Genomic DNA, 20334 nt, shown 5'->3' on the forward strand with positions numbered 1-20334 from the left:
TGGCTTCACCTGCAATATTTAATATTTCAGATTAACCATGTTTCATCATTTCCATATTAAACCTGAACATTTGAAGCCGACGGGCAAAGGAGTTATGGCGAGATGCAAAACTAAATTTTAATAGTTTATGTTGTCATGAATTCATCAAAGTTGTTCATGTGATTTTCTAAATCATGAACAATTCCATAAAATAAGGAAGCGATACAAGAACAAATAAAACAAATTTGATTTAAAGCAATCTGTACGGCGCCCTTGGGAAGCATTTACTCACAGTTTTAGTTCGTCACATCCAATTTGTGAACATGTGACATTCTCACCTTTTTCCGTTAACTTTTAAGCCTTTTTCAAAATATCTAATTCTTAACTATAACTTGTGGCAATGAATTCTCCAGTAAATATTCAGTATATTTATTTGTATAATTTGTTTCACTAAAGTTTATTGCGTGAAAGCCATGAGAAATGATCGTAGTTTGTCGATATTATATTATGTGTTGGGATAAAGTCGCGATACATTTGGCAGAGGGGAATGAATTCAAATTCGGATTAATGAATCAATGATAAGTTGACAGAGTTATTGTCACGCATGAAAGTTATGTAGTGATTTTGACGTAATAATAAAAAAAAGAATCACCAAATACCGAAACTATTACTGGAAACTGAGAATTATTTTTGACTACCAGGTAAACTGATGGATGTTAAACTGTTCGTTCTTCTGGTGGAAAATAACAAACATCAACCATTAGTTAAAAAAGATTATATTTCGCTGACGTTTCGTCTGTGTGTCCCGCTGTACTTTAGGTGTTGCGACCTTTTGTACGTTTCTCGTCGCGAAATTTCCTGAGACAAGAAGTAACTTATGTGTGGCCTGTTAATACCATCGTCAAGGTTCTATGCAATGCTGAAACAACACCGTGGGCCTTTGGTAGACAAATGTTCACATCTTCTTGGACACACCAACAGTACGACCACGTCTACCAGTGGTTTTAGTGTGTTGGCCGCGCACTCTGAGACCCCAGTAGTGTCGAAGACCTCTGTGGGCACGGATTTTCTTCATTCGTTCCAGATCCTCACGGAGCTTGTTATCGAGCTGGTTAGACAAAACCTCGCTGAACTTGTCATCGCGGGCATCCTTCTGTCGATTGAGAAACCAATCAGGAATCTTGTGCGGGCTCTGCATGTTGATAACAACACGATCAAGTTCAGTTCAATGTTCCTACCTACTTATTTTTCTGGACCATTGTTTCTATTCACCAAAGCAGCAGCGTTCTGGACTGGAAAAGTGTTAGATGCAGTAGAATATCTCTAGCGCCTACAAGTGGCAGTCAAGCTGACGATTTGCAACCGCACGGGGGACAATGTATATATTCAACATATCAGCGTTAGGGGGGCGATTGGCAACATCGGTCAAAAATAAATAAATATTTTCTTCGACTTCAGGTTGAACAACTTATACAAGTATTATTACCCAATGCTTTCCCGTCAGTAATTTCGGCATCGGTCATTTCTTGGTCAAATCGTCGTTTTCCTTTCTCAGTATTTTTACAGGACTTTACAAACGTTTACCGCAATATTTGTTTGGATATAGTGTTTTATTGAAGAACATGATTTCTCCACATAATCCCCTTGGAATCCGCAGAAATAAAGGTGCGAGGTCACCGCGCCTTGTTACAATCTGGTTACATGAGAAATTTTTAACGCATGATGGAGTGAGACAGCGGGATAAAAATCTTACAAATTCGCATGCAGAGAGTCGTCTTACCATCCTAAATCAACTATTCAATACACGATTTATTCCCTACAGTTTACTTCACTTTGCAAGAAACATGATCCCCACGTGACTTAATTCAAACCCTCATAAAGGCGGAAAAACCAAGCATATACATTTCCACAAAGTGGAAGTCTTTGCTTGGGCGTTTTGTCGGCAAAGTCGTCTGATTGGCACACCAGCTGTACTGATGAGAACTTATAGGTCAAAACATGCAGCTTACATAATTAAATATTTATTTTTCAATTCCTCCATGTGCATCAGAGTGCAGTGAAAATCTGCACAAAAGCATTAACTGTGAGTAATTTCATTGGTTTGGGAAACTTTTACATTCCCGCATAAGTTATTGAGACCTCTGGCTCTTATTTTGTAATTATGAAGACACCCAACCACATGGAGTGACTTTGCAAAGATGATTTTAAGGTCACACGCTCTTCAACGCCAACAAACCACTCTATTTATTTCCACAGTTGACAGAACATATAAAGCGCAACGGCAAACGCCCACCCCGCAGGTTGCCAGGCGTCCGATCGCGACGATCTTACGGAAATGGCGCAATTGTAAATCATCCAAACGTAAGACGTTTTGCATCACACGAACTGGTATTCAATCTTGTTATCTTCATGCATGACCCGGTATGACTAAACGTTGCGTTATCTTGGTGAAAACAAGTGCATTCAAGCATTGCATAACAAGGACAAAATATCATCTTGGAATGACAAATTTTCAAAATTATTTACGGCCTTTTTTTTCATTGTGGGTTTCTAGCCGTACCTGAGATGTAAAACCACTGGTGATGTATTTTTTGAACACTGTTTTTCTGTAAGTAAGAAACTACATGGGAGAAAGCAGTGTGTATCGTATTCCGACTTCTCTATACGTTTTCGCCAGCTTTATTGTTGTTGAAAAATCATGTTTTCTGGAAATTAAAAAATATTTTGTCATTTGTATTATCCGATTATGAAATGTATCGCTGTGATCAAACAAGATGATTATCGACGTAAATGCCTTCAAAAATTTTATAAAATAAGACACATAAAGTTATTTTTACTGATGATTTCCCGCAAGGCGAATCCCTACAAAATTGATTTCTCTTTTCCGTCGGACGAAACTTCTGTTCTGAACAGTGACGTCACCTCTGATCGGCGCACGACTTTAGAGTGACGTAAGTGTCCCATCCAAAAATTTGTGCCCGGGTTGCATCGTTTCGTTGTTTTCTCCTCGCGTATGCCAGTGAGACAGAAAGGACCGATTGCGCAGTTCTGATGCTTGGTTGTGTGCTGTACCATTATCATAATGAAGCCTAGCAGAATAGCAGGCGAAACGTCGGTACAAAAAAGTTAAGTTTAATTGTACAAGGAGGAAAGGTTATTAAAATAAAACACATAACTGTATATAAGGTTCAAAATGAAACGCCTTGGTGATAGTTTGGGGCTTAATTGGACGTTGTGATGAACGGCACCTTTTAGTGGAAAACAAGTGCATTCGACCGTGACCTCTGTCGACTTTGCCCAGACAATCTCACCGTGCTCAAACTTTTCAATTGTCCCACTTACGTGTCACGTTACAAGTGAGATGCAATGCTTGATGTTTGTTAACAACCTAATTGTTTTCGGTCTTTTTCGACTGTTCGTCTGCAACATGGTTCGCCAACCTTTCCCAACCACAAGTCAAAATATCCAGGAGACAATACGATATTTTCCTCAGGCAATTTTGTTCCCTTCACTGTCCATGTTGTGGATTATCGTTTTCTTTGTACGGTGATGCATATGGTAATGCAGAAAGCAGCACCGGGCCAAATGCATTAGCCAGAAATCTGCTGTGAATCTAGATAACCCCACAACGAAAAATTAGATATCAACTCTAAAATGAACAATTTTTTATGAATCTCTTCCACGAGCATGTGGCCATTACTGCATGCAAGCCGGGCTTCACGTCCTAACTGCAAATCAGTCATGTGGGATATTTTAGAAGAAAAACGTTAAAAAAACGTTTCTGCGGACCTGTGCTGCAAACAGATGTACACATGCTGAAGAGACAACCTGTCGGTATTAGTGACGATCCACACGATCTGGCGATACTTCCTGTATCTGTAACACACAGGAACAAATTTGTATATAAAAGTACTTGATTGACACAAATTTGGATTAATGAATCAATGATAAGTTGACAGAGTTATTGTCACGCAGGGAAGCGTTTGTAGTATTCATGATGGGGCCAAGTGAATTCGACCATGGCCGCATACTTGGTTCAGACTGTGTCGTCATGCTCCAACGCACAGTGGCATTGGGGTTAATCAACGTTAGTCTCTGCCTTGGCTAAAATTGCGTCGAAATCTGACCACAATTTTCACAACACAACTTTTCTACTGAGTTTTATTTGAACGTAAAGTGTTCCAATTTTACAAGCATCCAGTGTTAAAAGCTTCTTGTCCCTTCGTGTTGAAAGTCCATGTTATGGATTATCTTTTTTTGTACTGTGATGCATATGTTTACTGAAAAAAGCAGCACTGGGCCAAATTCGTCAGCCTGAGAGGTCAGATATGTCCCAAAAATGTACCACATAAAAATATTTTTGGTAATTTTGGTGTGTTTGACAATTCATGACTGCCTCGTGACTAAAATTACGGCAAAACCTGACTACAAATTATCACAACAAAAAAGTTTCCCACTGCCTTTTATTGAATGCAACTTTATCTGTTCCAACGTGAGAGGCTGCCAGAATAGAAAAGTTTAAACTGGAAACTGTTAGATGACAAGGTGGAGGGCTGCAACAGCAAGCAATGCCAACTTAAACGGATCAAATCGGACAAAACCACATGAACCAGTTGTAGTGGTTGGGATGGTTGTAGTGGTTTTGATGGTTGTGGTGGTTGTTGTAGTGGTTGGAATGACTATATAAGTTGGGTACGTTGCTGTGTTGCACCCATCTGTAGGGATTTACACAAAGAAGACGTTAGTCTTAAACATAATTCGACCTGAAATTAGTAGCCAGAAATCTGCTGTGAATCTGGATAACCCCACAACGAAACACTAGATAGCAATTCTAAAATGAAACAATTTCTTATGCATCTCTTCCACGAGCATGTGGCCATTACTGCATGCAAGTTGGGCTTCACGTCCTAACTGCAAATCAGTTCTATGGCATATTTTAGAAGAAAAACGTTAAAAAACGTTTTTGCCGACCTGTGCTGCAAACAGATGTACAGACGCTGAAGAGACAACCTGTCGGTATTAACGACGATCCACACGATCTGGCGATACTGCCTGTATCTGTAACACACAGGAACAAATTTGTACAAGAAAATACTTGAAGTCGTCATAAATAGAAAAATGTTTATTGTGTAATTATTGATGATCTGCGTATATGATATAAGGACAATTACCTTCGTGTAAAACGGTCACACAAGCATCAAACAACCCGAAGCATGACACCAAATAACCTTCAGACACTTGTGGTCCAAGACATCCAGATCCAGGTGTTAGAAACGAGTTGTGTAAACACATATAACAGTCGATGGCTTCACCTGCAATATTTAATATTTCAGATTAACCATGTTTCATCATTTCCATATTGAACCTGAACATTTCATACCGACGGGCAAAGGAGTTATGGCGAGATGCAAAACTGAATTTTAATGGTTTATGTTGTCATGAATTTATCAAAGTTATTCAGGCGACTTTCTAAATCATGAACAATTCCATAAAATAAGGAAGCGATACCAGAACAAACAAAATCCATTTGATTTAAAGCAATCTGTACGGCGCCCTTGAGAAGCATTTACTCACAGTTTTAGTTGTGTTTTATAAATACTTACATTTCGTGAAGATAGACAGGACGATGGTCAAAATAACAATCTTCATGTTTTAATCTGTTTGAATCACTGTGTATTCCTCCAATGTAAAGTAAATCCTAACGCTAAATGACATGGAAATCAAATTACGAAACGTAAGTATAATAAACTTCTGAGATAACCGGATTTACTAAAACCAGTTGTAATAAACTCCACCCTCCACCCCATTGTAAATTCGCCCCGAAATTTTTTTATCTGAGTTTCCTTTTTTCCAGCGGACGAAACTTCTGTTTCTACCAATGACGTCACATCCAACGTGTGAACATGTGACATTCTCACCTTTTTCCGTTAAATTTTATGCCGTGTCAAAATGTCTAGTTTTCAACTATAATTTGTGGCAATGAATTCTTCAGTAAATATTCAATATATTTATATGTACAATTTGTTTCACTAAAGTTTATTGTGTGGAAGTCATGAGAAATGCTCGTTGTTTGCCGATATTTTAGTATGTGTTGGAATAATGTCGCGATACATTTGACAGATAGGGATGAACACAAATTCGAATTAATGAATCAATGATAAGTTGACAGTGTTATTGTCACGCATGGAAGCGTTTGTAGTATTGATGATGGGGCCAAGTGAATTCGACCATTTTCGCAGACTTGGTTCAGACTGTGTCGTCATGCTCCAACGCACAGTGGCATTGGGGTTAATTTACGTTAGTCTCTGCCTTGGCTAAAATTGCGTCGAAATCTGACCACAATTTTCACAACATAAGTTTTCTACAGAGTTTTATTGAACGTAACTTTAAGTGTTCCAATGTTACAAGCAGCCAGTGTAAACAGCTTATTGTAACTTCGTGTTGAAAGTCCATGTTGTGGATTATCTTTTTTTGTACTGTGATGCATATGTTTACTGGAAAAAGCAGCACTGGGCCAAATTCGTCAGCCTGAGAGGTCAGATATGTCCCAAAAATGTACCACAAATAAAAATATTTTTGGTAATTTTGGTGTGTTTGGCAATTCATGACTAAATCGAGTGAAGTCGAAATTATTTTGAAATGAAATGCAAAGCAGAAGAAATGGATGCTCCAGTGTTGTACAATGGGATTGCGGTTAACCTGAGTCTGTCTCTGCCTGGTGAATAAAATTACGGCAAAATCTGACTACAAATTATCACAACAAAAAAGTTTCCCACTGCCTTTTATTGAATGCAACTTTATCTGTTCCAACGTGAGAGGCTGCCAGAATAGAAAAGTTTCAACTGGAAACTGTTAGATAACAAGGTGAAGGGCTGCAACAGCAAGCAATGCCAACTTAAACGGATCAAATCTGACAAAACCACATGAACCAGTTGTAGTGGTTGGGATGGTTGTAGTGGTTGGGATGGTTGTAGTGGTTGTCGTAGTTGTGGTAGTTGAGATGGTTGTAGTAGGTGGGATGGTTGTAGTAGTTGGGATGGTTATAGTGCTTGGGTATGTTGCTGTGTTGCACCCATCTGTAGGGATTTACACAAAGAAGACGTTAGTCTGAAACATAATTCGATCTGAAATTAGTAGCCAGAAATCTGCTGTGAATCTTGATAACCCCACAACGAAACACTAGATATCAACTCTAAAATGAAACATTTTAAAAATGTGCAATTTTGTTAGCACCTCTTGCACGAGCATGTGGCCATTACTGCATACATGCCTGTCTGTCGGGCTTCACGGCCTAACTGCAAATCAGTCATGTGGTAAATTTTGGAGAAAAAAACGTTTTTGCGGACCTGTGCTGCAAACAGATGTACAGATGCTGAAGAGACAACCTGTCGGTATTAGTGACGATCCACACGATCTGGCGATACTGCCTGTATCTGTAACACACAGGAACAAATTTGTATATAAAAGTACTTGATTTCGTCATAAACAGAAAAAAATTTATTGTGCATTTATTGATGATCTGCGTATATGATATAAGGACAATTACTTTCGTGTAAAACGGTCACACAAGCATTAAACAACCAGAAGCATGACACCAAATGATCTTCAGACACTTGTGGTCCAAGACATCCAGATCCAGGTGTTAGAAACGAGTTGTGCAAACACATATAACAGTCGATGGCTTCACCTGCAATATTAAATATTTCAGATTAACCATGTTTCATCATTTCCATATTGAACCTGAACATTTGATGCCGACGGGCAAAGGAGTTATGGCGAGATGCAAAACTGAATTTTAATGGTTTATGTTGTCATGAATTTATCAAAGTTATTCAGGCGACTTTCTAAATCATGAACAATTCCATAAAATAAGGAAGCGATACAAGAACAAATAAAACAAATTTGATTTGAAGCAATTTGTGCGACGCCCTTGGGAAGCATTTACTCACAGTTTTAGTTGTGTTTTATAACTACTTACATTTTGTGAAGATAGACAAGATGATGGCCAAAAAAACAATCCTCATGATTTGAGCTGTTTAAACCACTGTGTATTCCTCTAATGTAAAATAAATCTTAACACTGAATCACATGGAAATCAAACTTAGAAGCTCAAGCATCAAACAAGTTACCTCTCAGATGAACGCTTTTACTTAAACCAGTTGTAATAAACTCCACACTCCATCCCATTGTAAATTCGCCCCAATAGCTTTTTATGTGAGTTTCCTTTTTTCCAGCGGACGAAACTTTTGTTTCTACCAATGACGTCACATCCAATTTGTGAACATGTGACATTCTCACCTCTTTCCGTTAACTTTTAAGCCGTGTCTAAAATATATAATTCTTAGCTATAACTTGTGGCAATGAATTCTCCAGTAAATATTCAGTATATTTATTTGTATAATTTGTTTCACTGAAGTTTATTGCGTGAAAGTCATGAGAAATGATCGTAGTTTGTCGATATTATATTATGTGTTGGCATAAATCCGCGATACATTTGGCAGATGGGAATGAATACAAATTCGAATTAATGAATCAATGATAAGTTGACAGAGTTATTGTCACGCATGTGTATCTGACGTCACATTTCTCGTATGTTATGTTGTGTTTACGTGGCATCTGTATTTTTATTATCGTCGAGTAATACGCCACGAACCCATTTCAACATACGGCGGATAACGCGCTGTTTATTGTATGCACGGAAGACAGCCTAATATCCGATCAGCCTATTTCGTGACACTTCGAGCAACAAGCTGTCTTTTTCAAATGAGTCACGGATCGGGCCGAACCCAAACGACCCTGTATGCATTTTCTGTATAAGCCACACATCTTTGGGTAAAACATAGAGTCAGATATATAACTCAGTCTTTGAAGAGGACGATATTTCAGTCTATAACTCTATTCCATGATTTCTTTATAGACTCACAGACAGAGACTTTAGTACGCGTGGTTTGTAACGTTTTGTTGTAATATTCGTGCGACTGTTATTTATGCATTAAACTGACAGATTAACTTTGGTTTAGATAGTAGCCTTTTTATCAGGAGTCAGATATACGGCAGTGTTAATATTTTGTGTAGACGTTTTAAATAACGCCCTACACATGGAAGCGTTTGTAGTATTGATGATGGGGCCAAATGCATTCGACCATGGTCGCAGACTAGGTTCAGACTGTGTCGTCATGCTCCAACGCACAGTGGCATTGGGGTTAATCTACGTTAATCTCTGCCTTGGCTATAATTGCGTCGAAATCTGACCACAATTTTCACAACATAAGTTTTCTACAGAGTTTTATTGAACGTAACCTCAAGTGTTCCAATGTTACAAGCAGCCAGTTTAAAAATCTTCTTGTCCCTTCGTGTTGAAAGTAGGAATGGTTACAACACAAGGAGAAGAGCTGCTACAGCAAGCAATGCCAACTTGTATGGATCAAATCTGGAGGAATTGGCTGCGTTGCATCCGTCTGTAGGGGTTAACACGACAGAATGATTTATTGGAAAAAACATATTGGAAAAAAGATTTTATCACTAAAATTAAACCGAACTGAAATAATTGTTTAAAAAATAAAGAAACAATTTGCAAAGAAAATCATTAGAAAGAGAAATCAAAAGTTTGACAACCCGTTTATAAAAATGTGGATTTTTAAAAATATTTTTTTGTGGATTTTTATTCCCAAAAATTCATATCCATGAGCATCACCGAGCGTGGCTTGTACGGAGGGAAGTTTGCCATGCACACTGTGCTTAGCTGTTTACTAGCCTACATTCCATAACCCTTACGAATACTTTCTTGGTGTTTCCCTTCAACTCATGGAGGCACAAAACCGCACGCGATGTAATTCAACCCCCTCCCTCCCTAGCAGGACGGGAAATTCCACCCAGCCGTGAAAATTCTTCCGCGCCACTTAAACTAGTTTTATTTGGAATATTGCATTAAGTATCGACTCTATATAAAATGGACAGACACGTGGTCACAAAAACTTTTATTTTGAACAAAATGCTGACATAAGTCTAAGAACAAATTTGCTTGTAAACCTAATTGTAATTTTAAACACAACTAACCGGTGGTACAGATGGATGTGCAAACGTTGTTGACGCCTGATGCCCTGCAACCTGACTGTGAGCTTGAATAGCCACAGAGTCGATAGACTGAAGTAAGTCTGCCTGAAAAGGTTTAATTTTTGTTACAAGAACTTTAAACCAACTTGCCTAATTTTATTTAGTGTTTTATTCATATAAAACTTTTTTAATATTTGCAATTACAAAAAATTCATAAATAGGAATGGCTCTTCTGGCACTTAAGTTACAAAAGTGTTTATTGTAACCAACGTTTCGTCCACCATCTGGCGAGACTTTCTCAGGTTATGTCCAAAAAAAAGCAGAACAAAAAATTAGTTGGTAATTTTTAACTTACGTTGGTAGGTTGTAACTTTCAAACATGCATCCTCATCATTTCGGCATGGGTTCAAGTTCAGGCCTTCTACAACTTGGAAACCCGGTGAATTGAGGTCATCAGAAGAAAAGAAGTACTGGTAACAATCAAGAGCATGACCTGCAAAAAACAAACATAAAACATCAACAAATAGAATCGACTTGGTTTCAAGCAACAGTTACACCATAACCATACTGACGAGACATATCTGAAACTCTTCTTGCTACATAATCCACAAAGTCAACTTACATTGCATCAAAGTGGACAGAAGTGTGACCACAAAAATAATCTTCATGTTTTCAGCAGCTCAACAAATGTCAGTAGCGCGAATTTAAGTTGTCTTCCAGCAATACCGGTTCCAATTTCAGCCCTTCAATCCTAAAGAACTAAAAAAAACTAAAATATTGTTGTCAAAAATCTCGCCAAACAAACAAGTTTACATCTAGGTGAGGGTACAGCTTTAAAACCTGCCTGCATACCATGGGGGTAGCGATAAGGAATTTTTTCTGTGCGCTGCGTTTTTTCCCATCGAACGAAACATCATTTTGACCAATGACGTATTCTCGTATTGGAGACAAACTGGCCCTTGCATAGAGTTCGGCTGAGTTTGTTTGTTGTTGCAAAAAGTTTATTCTCACGAATACAATGTGAAACAAACAAAGTGAAAAAAGAATTTTGTCTGCCAGTTTACAATCTGGTCCAAAGCCACAGTCACCAACTGCACGGACGAGCCTAGGTTGTCACTACTGTCTGTAGCTCTCATTCCTATATATTTGAAGGTAAAATGGGTTGTTGTTACCGAAGTTGATATGTTTCAGAATATATACAGACCGTAATTACATTTATTATTTTACACTAAAACGTTTAGAAGATTTGATTCAATGCCATCTCATCTTCCAGGTAATGTTCAGGCGCTCAAAGCGTCATTGTCATGCATGGCTGCGTTGCAGTTAAACGCCACTCCAGGTGCACTCAACCGTGGTATCTGCATGCTGGCAAAGACAAAATTTAATTTCGCAAAAATACAAGCTACTGTTGTGATTCTTGGTCTATTTATTTGCAACAATATTCATTAGAAAATGTGATGTATTAGAAGCAATAGATGAGAAAGTCTCAAAACTAAAACATCGATAACCTGCATTGCCTTACAAGGCGTCTGTTATTTTATTAAATGAATAATGGTGTGGGCGCACAACTGTTCTGCGCCCATTTATTGCGAGGAACCAAACAGAACGATGCCTGTCGCACACAGTTAAAGAAGCGTGTCGCATGTCGCGTGTAGTTTAATGAGTGGCGACAATGGCATGGGTTTTTCCTAAAATGTCGGAAACAAATAAAACATCTTTACGTTTTCGGTAATACGTGCCAGTCTTTTTAGTTCTTAAAATCTAACAAAACTCTTTCTGTTACACATTTTTTAATTACCTTACGTCACTTTGCTGTGGGACGTCACTCATAATTTGCCTGTAGTTTGCTATATCTGTGATAACGCTGTAACATTCCATGTTCATTTGCGAGACATCGATCTTTCTTGGATCGCTGTATTAAGCCAGCAATGGTTTGTTCAATTCAATCTCGTGCTTGTAACATTTTTAATGCTGGCCTGACCGAGGTGTTAACAATATCATACCAGGATTTTTGAACAATCTTAGCTCATCCCACTTGTTAACTGTATTTCCAATCGTTATTTGATTTGTGGAAAGTTTCGCACCAAACGACCCCCTGGAATTACGCCGCCAAAAACTACTTTCCACATGAACAATGAGAAGTTTTCCCAACAAATGTTTTTGGTTCTCAGCCAAGTTTTTTTAAAGAATGGAAAAAAACGGCAATCTTCCACAAACAAAACCACTTTTAAATTATTTGACAAGTTTATTAGCAACTTGTAATATTTACACAAGTATTTCTGGCAAATATGCCCGTTTTGGTCTTTTTCCCTGAATTTAATCATACGTTTTGTTTTCAGTAACTATGCATTACGGTTCACGATCGAAAATCTGTCAGTGTGGCTTGGTTCACTGATCCAGTAGAGTTTATAAAGTTTATATCCATGTACGTTTGAATAAATTGATATTCCTTGCATGAAATTTGATGCTATATAAAAAGTTACTATAATAAAGCAGTGAGCGACTCATTCTGGATCATCATGTACAAACGGAAGACGGTTCAAAGGTTAAGGAGAAAAGCTACAATCACAAGCAATGACAATTTATGTGGAACAAATCTGATAGAACCGCATGAACCAGATGTGGTTGATGTGGTCGTCGTGATGGTCGTGATGGTCGTGGTGGTCGTGATGGTCGGGATGGTAGGGATAGTTGGGATGGTTGGGATGGTTGGGATGGTTGGGATGGTTGGGATGGTTGCACTCCAAAACGTGTTGCATCCGTCTACAAATGAAATTTTAAATAAATTTCTTTTGGAAAAAGTGTTGTTTGCAATAACAGAACTGAACAAGAAAAATTGAAGTATACAATGTTGCTATCCCTAAACCGAGAAAGAACAATTTGTAGTGTTCAAGTGTGGATCCTGGACGCCGTTTACCAAACTTCCATCACCTGCTTGAGCCACAATTCCACGACCAATTTCCTTCTTTACTACCAAACATGCGACTCAAGCGTGACGTCACCCGATCCCCGAAAGGTGCCGAAAAACAAGCGCAAAGTTTCTTCGTGTTGCATTAAAATGTAGTTTCTTGTTTTACTTCCTTTAGTCCAATCGATGCTTGGAATGAATATTAACACGCCGCCAAAACACTTCTAACTACGAATGTTTTAGAAAAGTTCATTTAGAAAAGTTTAAAATTTTTTCCTAGCGCCAACTAAAGATGAATCAACATTTCTGATCATACAATGTTTTGTCGGCGAGCAAACATGCAGTAAGGTCGTCTGAAGGACAAGTAAATGACTACGTAAAAGTCGCATACCCGCCAATCACTACCTCCTATTTATTGCAATAGTTGATTGAACTTGAAAGGGCCTAACGACAAACTTTGACCTTGCCCAGCGTCTGTTTCGCAAAAGTCTCGCTTCAATGACGTCAAAGTAAATCATTCATGCGTGTCTCAATGGGATCCCAATTGAACGAATCCTGCTTCCTGATCAATATTTTTTAAGTGATCGAAAAATATTATAGAAATTTAAATTTTGTTTTGACATTTTCGGATTTTGTATGGAAAACTGATTAATGATGCGGGGTTTTTAACAAGCCACTGCTTACGGTGCAGTAAGGAACAGAAACCAGGCTCGTCGAAAGGTAAATTTTACCGCAATTATTTAGATTATGTTTTACCTGAATCATAACTGGGGATTCCCCGTGTTTCAAAAATTACCTAATGCGCTGAACGACAGTGACTTAATCAAATCACAGAAACCTTTTTCGGCAAAGGAAAACCAAAACCTGGTTGTTATTATAAAACCAATATACCTGTGGTACAGACTAATGTACAAATGGTTTCCCCGTCAGTTTCCACGCAACCTGGTGAGGTGAGTGAAGATCCACATTTTCTATGCAGCAAAATGGAGGAGCCTAAGGCAAGTACATTATTATTAAACCAAGTAGTTTCAGCTTGTCTAATTTCATTGTGATTTTAATTCATTTTAAACTTTGATATTTTGACTTACACGTGGGAAAATAATATTATGAGATTTTTAAAATACCTTGGTAAGTAAAAACATCAACACATGCGTCCGCCTGAACTGGACACTGGGATACGGTGTGTTCTGAAACTTGGAAAGCCGGTAAATTGGGATCGCTGGAAGCGGTGAAATAACCGTAGCAACTAATAGCAGGACCTGCAAATAAAACTTTAATGTTCTCTGATCTGTAAAGTAAGGTTGGTAATTAATATCAACTTAGCTGCAAACCAAGGATGCACTCATGAGATCCATTAGGTCGGAACAATGGCCCAGTGTGCAGCTCACTTAAAATCGACCAAGTTGCATTATTAAAACGACTTACATTGAATGAACAGAGATAGAAAGATGACAACAAAAATAATCTTCATGTTTTCAGTGGAATTTTATGAAAGTTCTGACTTCCTAATATCTGAAATGAAGTTAAATCGACGTTGACCGAAAGGTACCACAAAGTGGAAATCTGTGCGTCTGCTGGTTTAAAAGCTAGCACAGTGTCACAGTCAACAGCTTCACTGATGAGACCACAGGGGTCGAAACAGTTCATACACCTGTCTGCAGCTCTCAATGTTTATTATGGCTCTTTTGCACATATAACTTATGTCAGCCCTGTCTATAATTTCAAAAACTTGCAAAACAAGAAGGCTATTTCAATAATTTCAGTACACGGAAATTTCCACAAACCCAAGCAAGACAGATAAACTCCACGATCGCGATTCCTGTGAAATTTGCTGACTTCATTTTTTTCTCTTGCGAAACTTCTGTTTCGTCCAGTGACGTCATTTGGATTCAGCGATAGAATGACACTGGCGCACATTACGCTAATTATTATGTTTTATAATAAGTATTTCACAGACGAAATTGTTGCGATGAATTCTCCACCAAAAAATCAATGCTCAGACTCATTTATTACAGACATCATAAATTGTTAGGCTCCATGGATATTGCAGAATGTATGTAATTTACAAGACTTATTTTCAGTGAAACGCTCTGCAAATGTGTTTTTTGAAACAAATTTATAATACCAAATGTATGATGGCAAGCGCGTAGTGGGATGCTGTCACGCATGGCCAGGTTTTGAGTTAAATTCAACGTTTTCTTTGTAGATGCGCAGTCAACCATGGTATCATAGTATTAGCATGGGTAATTAGTGTTTCCCAAGAAATGTGATGCAATAAAATAACTCGAAAGTAATTCGATGTTCACGCTTCAGCTTAAAAACAAAACAATATTCAATATATCAACATTTATATGAAAAGTTAAACTGTTGTACTTCTCATGTGGCGATTTTGGTTAAAAAAGACGCATTTGTTGCGCAATGTAGAAAATATGTACAACATAAAACCCATACAAAGACGTACTTGTAACATACTCGCCATTTTACGTAGAAATAAAACATGTTAGCGTGACGTTAAGCTAATATTATGACTAATACTTGGTGAAGAGATTGAGCAAAATTACACAAAAGAAGTTAGGTCTGCAATTTACTTGGATGCTTAAATGAAGACAGCATGAACCACCAAACAAAAAAACATCAACCAATTAAATCTCATGAGTGCAGCGCAACCAGAGGTTGTTGTTGTTGTGTTACCATTGTTGGGGGTGGTGGTTGTGGTCTTACCAGAGTTGGGGGTGGTGGTGGTCATGCCACCAGAACCTCCATTGCATCCATCTGAAAAACAAGTTGAAAACGGTTTCACTCTCAGCTGTGGTTTTCTGCGATTTGCTTGAGAAGTTTCCCCACCGCAACGAAACCCCAGGAAAACGAAACACTGTTAAGTGTTATTTTTAGGAAGTTTCCGATAAGTTTTAGTTTCTAAACCAGTTTCAAATGCTTTATTATTAACATGTTTGTTAACAAACAAGAAAGGAATTAAACGAAAATATAAGGTTGCTATCACAAGACGTCATCACACTGCTGGAGTAATGATACTAAAGGGTTTATTCCAGAATTCAACGTTTCCTCATCGAGATGATGTGCGTGACGCAGGTGGAAACTCCGCATTTAAACTCACAACAATCTTATGTACTTTGGAGGTTTGAATACTGTAATTTTACCTCAATTAAGTTGCACATGATTGCCGTTTGAACTTAAAACCAACACACCTGTGGTACAAACTGATGTACAAACATTTACCACAATAGAGCTAGCACAGCCTGTTGGTGTGTTTGCAATGCCACACGATCTTGCTATTGCAGTTGTTCCACCTGAAGCATATTTCGACGATTATTAAACTTCAAGCATTGCTACCAGTTCAATTACACCTTTTTTGTTTATTCACGCTTTCTGATTTTTTTTTCATTTTTGATTGCTTACTGAAAGTGATTGTAACTGTCAAACATGCATCTGTTCCAGGTGCGCATGTTTGTAAGAACATACGGTCCACTGGACTTTGGCACCCCGATGACTGAGGTACGTCTGGAGTGTTGCCACAAATGTAACAATCAAGTGCAACACCTGTGAAAAAACATGTTATATTGAGATACTATGCTGTTATCTGTCAACACTATCGTTTACTCACAACTTGAGGCAAAACTCAACAAAGCAAGGACGACACTGGTGGCCTTCATTCCTTTATGTGTGCGAACGTTTGAATCAAATAGTCTCGTCAAGAACAAGAAGATTGAAAAATATCAAGTTCTGTGAGAATTTTTTAACACATTTATTGAAACAATATCATGAGTTATACTGGTATCGCAGCCACTCATCAACATCTGTGGCATTTTCCTGTATTTATATCCACGTCTGCCTGCAGTGTGGATGCAGCCGATGCATCTACATTTAGTACAAGCACTTATGATTAACACAGCTTGTGCTTCAAGCATTTGCTTAACACCACAAGCATTCTAGTATTCTATCCGAAAGCACTATAAATAATTTATATCCTAAAGCATTTACTAAATTAAATATGAGGCGAGGCGTTATTTGGGACTAGGATGTCGACAAATACAAAAAATCTTCATTAAAACAAAACAGACACAGATTATTTCAGTTCGCATTCCAGCATGTATTCGAGTTGTTTTCTGTAAAAGTTGAGAACTAATTTCCCTTTTTTTAAGTCGAACAAAATTTTTGTTCCATCGATGATGTCACCTCTAATAGGCGAAGAATTGACAAAATTTCGGCCCTTTGTCTTGTTATGAAAATCTGGTCCTGGTCAAATATAATTAGTTTCAGTGTATTTTCCACTAAATGCACAAATATTCAACATATTTATGGGTAAAATAACCTGTGTTTCGGATTCTTGACTCAAAAAGTGTTCTAGATTTCATTTTTATTTTCCGGCATAATCTGACCACACTTTTCAGTGTTTTCACGTAACTTCAGCACAAAGTAAAAACGGGCACTGTTTGTTTAGTTTGCCAGCAAGCCAAAGCCACACTTACAGATGCACTGATGAAACCTCAGGGTTCGAAACTGTGTGTACCATGTTAGGTCGTTTCTGATGATAAATTGGTAGGTTTTGAATGTATAAATTGGTGTAGAATGTACAGAGAGTGCAATTACACATATTATTTTCAACATTCAGCAGGATTGATTTAAATGCCATCTTAAAAACAGGGTAATTGTTATTCTGTGGGTTATTGTCACGCATGGCCATGTTTTCGGTTAAAAGCCACATTTCGGTGGCGAAAATCAAGAGCACTCAACCATGGAATCTGCACACTGGAAAGACAACGTTTGACTTTTTTGCTCCTAAACCATTACAATTGCTGCGAGTCGTTTTAATCTAACCACTGTTTTCAACACACAAAGCTTTTTCACTTAGTTTTAATGCATGTGGTCTCAGTTATTACAATTCAGTTATAGCAGCTGTCGAAATGAAAAGGTTCCCGACACATCCTGCTATACTGAGAATGATTACAACACAAGGAGAAGAGCTGCAACTGCAAGCAATGCCAACTTGTATGGATCAAATCTGGAGGAATTGGCTGCGTTGCATCCATCTGTAGGGGATAATACAAAATAAACAAATTTTTTGATGAAAAGGTTGTTTTTTTGAAAAAGCTTATCTCTAAAATTAAACTAACTGAAATAAAATTTTGCCTAATAAAAAAAACATACTCAAGGATATCATTTTGACCCACTTTCGAGAAAGTTTAAGAACAGAAAGCGCAGCAAAAAAGCTTTATTTAGCTACTGTTTTATAGAGCAAGAAACATGGCAAAGCTATAAACATCACCAAGCTTGGATTGTACGAAGGGAAGTTTGCCACGCAAACTGTGCTTAGCTGTTTACTAGCCTACATTCCATAGCCGTTACGAATATTTTCTTGGGGTTCCCCTTAAATTCATGGAGGGCGCAGAACCGCACGCAATGTAATTCGATCCCCATTTCACCCAGCCGTGAAAATTCTTCCGCGTTGCTTAAACCTTACACTCAATTGATTTGGTCAAGTATTTTCGTAGGGAATGCATTGCTACATGGCGAAGCCACATTTCAAAAATTGAAGATGCTTTTGGAAATACCAAAATGATTAAACCCTTTCTCCAATCGGTGTTTACAAGATTTTGTCGGCGAGTGTAAATAAAAAGTTACATTTAATAACGTCAATTAATTTTTGCTGAACGAACATTTACGTGCTCTTCTATGATAAAACATCAGCAATCTGTGTTAATTGCTTGAAATTCGCTGAACGGTCTCGCTTACAAATCGAACACACCTTTGTCACAGACTGACGTGCAAACACTTCCAACAGGGGAACTGACACAGCCTGACGGTGTTCCTACAATTCCGCACGATCTTGTTATGGTGGTGGTTTCGCCTGGAACATTCCAATTATTATTGGACTACAAACATTTGTATTTGGTCCACTACGGGTTTATGTGACTAACGTTCAATTGCCTTTGAGCTTACCCAAAGTTGTTGTAATCTTCAAACATCTAGTAAGTATTGATAAACAGGTTTGCAAGTGCATGCTGTCCACTGGAACTTGGCAACTCGTTGATTGGGACAGGACTGAACTGTAGTCGCAATTGTAGCAATCAATTGCAAGACCTTAAAAAAGTGGTTGTCTTATGTGATTATCAGAGTCAGCAACTGAATTCGTCTTAGTAACAAAATATAACAAGACTTACATTGCATAGTAGAGAGCAGAAGTGTGGCAACAAATATAATTTTCATGTTTTTCAGCAGCTTAAAAAATCTCTGTACTTCCCTAAAATTTAAATAAAATTTATGTCAAGTCATTCAATCACATCTTTGACATTTTCCTGTATTTCTCTCCACGCCTGCCTGCAGTGCGGATGCAGCCGATGCATCTACAGTTGTTATAAGCACTTATGATCAACATAGCTTGTGCTTAAAACATTTCCGTAACATGTCAAGCATTCTAGTATTATTGCTTAATACTGCTCTTCTGGCAAACTTTATTGTATTTACGTTTCTCGATGTTTCGGCTATTATGCAACAGCCTTCATCAGGAGGAAGTATCTAAGTCTACCACAGTGGACGATTTGAGCCTCAAATTGCCAGAAGAGCAGTATTAAGCACTAAATATGCCTGGCAGCATCAGTAACAATTTATTCTAGTATTATGTCCAAAACCATTATAAATAATTTCGATCCTAAAGCATTTACTAAATTAAATATGAAACGAGGCGTAATTTGGGATTAGGATATTGCCAAATACAAAAATATCTTCATTGACACAAAACAGACACAGCTTATTTCACATTCCAACATGCATTCGAGTTGTTTATTGCAAAAGTTGAGAACTAAGTTCCCCTTTTTTTCCGTCGAACGAAACTTTTGTTTCGCCAATGACGTCACCTCCAATCGGCGATAAATTGACAAAATCTCGCCCTTTTGTCTTGTTATGAAAATTTGGACATTATCAGATGTGATTAGTTTTAGTGTATTCTCCATTACATGCACAAATATTCAACATATTCACAGGTAAAATAGCCGACCTGGTTTCTCGTAGTCACACGGGAACGTATTATGCAAAACAGAATATTATCGGACAGATTATATTTTCCATGAACTTAAGCAGATTTGATTTGATAACGTCACATAAGCGTTCGGGTGATGTAGATACGCGCTTAACGTGTAACCTGTCACGCATGGTCACGTGTCCGTTGCATGCCATAACATTACAGACAGCTTCGTCTCTGCTCTAGGGTCTGACAATCGCAGTAGTTTAGCAAAGGTTTATTTCAGGGTCGGCAACCGCTCGACCGCCGCGGTTCAAGCCCAGACCGTTCAAGTCTTAGTTGGCATTTTCCACTGAAATGTCATTCCCTTCACTGTTTGTTTCATGCGAACATTATACAGATGACATCTTTGCATTAC

The 20334-nt window shown here is 38.0% G+C and overlaps 5 protein-coding genes across 6 annotated transcripts; all 5 read right to left on the bottom strand.

The window, feature by feature from the left end:
* Nucleotides 1–4442: 4442 nt before the first annotated feature.
* Nucleotides 4443–5763, bottom strand: LOC145890346 (uncharacterized). Its single transcript, XM_082981336.1, has 4 exons — nt 5583–5763; nt 5151–5291; nt 4951–5037; nt 4443–4694 (listed from the first exon to the last, which is right to left on the bottom strand). The coding sequence occupies exons 1-4, from the start codon at nt 5626–5628 to the stop codon at nt 4513–4515; spliced, it is 456 nt and encodes a 151-aa protein (XP_082837462.1). The 5' UTR covers nt 5629–5763; the 3' UTR covers nt 4443–4512.
* A 989-nt stretch (nt 5764–6752) lies between these two features.
* Nucleotides 6753–8191, bottom strand: LOC145889648 (uncharacterized). 2 transcript variants are annotated; one of them, XM_082980640.1, is made up of 5 exons: nt 8109–8191; nt 7958–8035; nt 7526–7666; nt 7326–7412; nt 6753–7055 (listed from the first exon to the last, which is right to left on the bottom strand). In XM_082980640.1, the coding sequence occupies exons 2-5, from the start codon at nt 8001–8003 to the stop codon at nt 6832–6834; spliced, it is 498 nt and encodes a 165-aa protein (XP_082836766.1). In that variant the 5' UTR covers nt 8004–8035; nt 8109–8191; the 3' UTR covers nt 6753–6831. The 2 variants fall into 2 exon arrangements, with proteins under 2 accessions (XP_082836766.1, XP_082836765.1); XM_082980639.1 differs by having other exon boundaries at nt 7958–8172.
* A 1066-nt stretch (nt 8192–9257) lies between these two features.
* LOC145889841 (uncharacterized) lies at nt 9258–10849 on the bottom strand. The gene is made up of 4 exons (XM_082980879.1): nt 10655–10849; nt 10388–10525; nt 10036–10137; nt 9258–9437 (listed from the first exon to the last, which is right to left on the bottom strand). The coding sequence occupies exons 1-4, from the start codon at nt 10698–10700 to the stop codon at nt 9352–9354; spliced, it is 372 nt and encodes a 123-aa protein (XP_082837005.1). The 5' UTR covers nt 10701–10849; the 3' UTR covers nt 9258–9351.
* A 1414-nt stretch (nt 10850–12263) lies between these two features.
* On the bottom strand, nt 12264–14493 carry LOC145889741 (uncharacterized). Its single transcript, XM_082980760.1, has 4 exons — nt 14366–14493; nt 14065–14199; nt 13832–13933; nt 12264–12795 (listed from the first exon to the last, which is right to left on the bottom strand). The coding sequence occupies exons 1-4, from the start codon at nt 14409–14411 to the stop codon at nt 12572–12574; spliced, it is 507 nt and encodes a 168-aa protein (XP_082836886.1). The 5' UTR covers nt 14412–14493; the 3' UTR covers nt 12264–12571.
* Nucleotides 14494–17406: 2913 nt separating this feature from the next.
* LOC145889777 (uncharacterized) lies at nt 17407–19276 on the bottom strand. The gene is made up of 4 exons (XM_082980808.1): nt 19120–19276; nt 18899–19039; nt 18705–18806; nt 17407–17988 (listed from the first exon to the last, which is right to left on the bottom strand). Exons 1-4 carry the CDS (start codon nt 19163–19165, stop codon nt 17903–17905), a joined length of 375 nt encoding a protein of 124 aa, XP_082836934.1. The 5' UTR covers nt 19166–19276; the 3' UTR covers nt 17407–17902.
* Nucleotides 19277–20334: the final 1058 nt, after the last annotated feature.

Source organism: Ascidia mentula, chromosome 2 (genome assembly GCF_947561715.1).
Source record: "Ascidia mentula chromosome 2, kaAscMent1.1, whole genome shotgun sequence".
Classification (NCBI taxonomy): Eukaryota; Metazoa; Chordata; class Ascidiacea; order Phlebobranchia; family Ascidiidae; genus Ascidia; species Ascidia mentula.